This window comes from Rhincodon typus, unplaced genomic scaffold (assembly GCF_021869965.1).
Source record: "Rhincodon typus isolate 14 unplaced genomic scaffold, sRhiTyp1.1 hic_rhity00016286, whole genome shotgun sequence".
Taxonomy (NCBI): domain Eukaryota; kingdom Metazoa; phylum Chordata; class Chondrichthyes; order Orectolobiformes; family Rhincodontidae; genus Rhincodon; species Rhincodon typus.
Window position 1 is genome coordinate 3251 of NW_025981924.1, and position 1913 is coordinate 5163.

The 1913-nt window shown below is 59.0% G+C and overlaps 1 protein-coding gene across 3 annotated transcripts in view; it reads right to left on the bottom strand.

Annotated features, from left to right (window-relative positions):
* lysmd1 (LysM, putative peptidoglycan-binding, domain containing 1) overlaps positions 1-1894 on the bottom strand; it is a 5087-nt gene extending 3193 nt beyond the window's left edge. For all 3 annotated transcript variants that reach the window (XM_048594876.1, XM_048594877.1, XM_048594875.1), the window contains exon 1: positions 21-1894. In XM_048594876.1, coding sequence (XP_048450833.1) covers positions 21-203 — 183 coding nt within the window. In that variant the 5' untranslated portion in view covers positions 204-1894. The remainder of the gene's footprint in view (positions 1-20) is intronic.
* Between the last annotated feature and the right edge of the window lie 19 nt (positions 1895-1913).

Consider the following 1913-nt stretch of genomic DNA (forward strand, 5'->3'; position numbering starts at 1 on the left):
CCGCCGGAGCCGATACTCACGCTCACTCCGTATCTGAGGGCCAGCCCCTGAAGGGTGTCCCCGGGCATCGGGCGATGCTCCAGGTGCCGCTGACCGGCGGCGGGGCCTCTGTCGGTGCTGCCGTACGAGCGGCTGGTGCCGCGGGCCGACGCCCTCAGGGACCCGCACTCGGCGGCGGCACCTCCGCCCTCAGCCGCCTCCATCGACCCCACAACGACCACAACAACAACTGAGACGGTGTGACTTCCGGCTCGCGCACTGCCCGCCGGGACCTGTAGTCCGATGTCCTTCGAGCCGTCCCACCAGCTTCCTGTCTCTCATACAGGCTGCGGGACTACATCCCCCGGCATGCATCCTCGGGTGTGAAGGGCATTCTGGGATATGAAGTCCAAACCGCTGACAGTTACTGTCGCCATTTTGAATCTCCCATCTCCACTCCATCAACAGTCACACCCTCCCCGGAGAAAAGGAAACAAATAGGCCACGCTAAAATGTTATTTTCATCCGAGAGCCTCACTTTGATTATGGCGAAGATCCGACGGATGGGATTTTTTCCCTGCCGTTCTGCTGGTTATCTTTTATGACGAGCCTCCTCTCGTACCCCTGGACGTTGTAGTTCACGGCCAGTGTTAATTCCCATCCGCTCCTCTGGCGCCCTGGGCCGCGGTGGACTACAAAGTCCAGATGGCATTGCGCGCAGGTGCGGTCTCTCCTCTCCCTCTTTCGATGGTTGGAGCCGCACCAGACATTGCTGCGCGGTGTCTTATGGCCTTTGTAGTTCGTGGATCCCCATCTCTTCATTGTAATCATCGCCTAGAGAACTTCATACCCCGCAATGCAACGCGAAACAAAATTTGCGCGGAGAACGCGACCGGGGCCGCTGCCTCCTCTGGGAGTTGTAGTTCTTTGGCACCTTACCTGCTGTTCTATCTGGCACCTTAAAGACTACGGCTCCCGAAAACCATTGCGATGTCCGTGCCCCGGCAGGCGTGCGATTCAGGTGCACTCCGGGGGTTGTAGTCCAGGCGCCCCATCTCCCCCGATATCATGGGCGTCTGATGAACTACAGCCCCCACAATCCCGGGGGATGCGCTCGGTAAAGGCCATGAGCCTCCAGCCCAAGAGAGGCCTCCAGCCCAGGAGAGGACTCCCCTCCTTACCTTTTCAGCCATGGCTTTCAAACGGGAAGGGGACGACCTGAGCCAGCTCAACGTGCTGAGGGTTGGTAACCCAGGGAGAGGGCGGGGGGAAACTGCCCCTTCCTCAAATGGATGCCCATTACCCATTTCCCTGGATCTGCCCACTTTGTGCAGTTGCAATGATGGTGATCCCTGGGCATGTCGTTACGTGGGTAACCTGTGGTCGCCATGGCAGTGACCTCCTTGGCAGCCAGTGACCCAGGTAACCCATGGTTGCCATAGCAGTGACCCCAGGCACCACATGATATGGGTAACTAGTGGTTGCTATGGCAGTGACTCCCCCAGACATCATGTGACCTGGATAACCAGCGGTTGCTGTGGCGGTGACCCCCAGGCAACATGTCACCTGGGTAACCAGCGGTTGCCATGGCAGTGCCTGTATGTGGGCTTGTGTATCCTGGGTAATACCAGTGACACCCCACCCCTCCTTGGCAACCAGTGGTTGCCATGGTGAGACACCCTGGAGAATTTGTAACCTGGGTGACTAGCTGTCGCCATGGTGGTGCCATCTTTCGTAACCGGGTTACAAGCCGTTGCCGTGACGTTGCCCATCCCATGTAACCTGGGTACCGTTACCCCTTGGAGACGGTCACTCAAGAGACCACCAAGTCCCAGTGGACCCCGCGGGGACCCAACAGCCTCATGTCCGCACCATCGCCAAGTCAGCCCCTTGCTTCCTCCTCAACGTTGCCTGGCAACACGGCATTCCCGGCT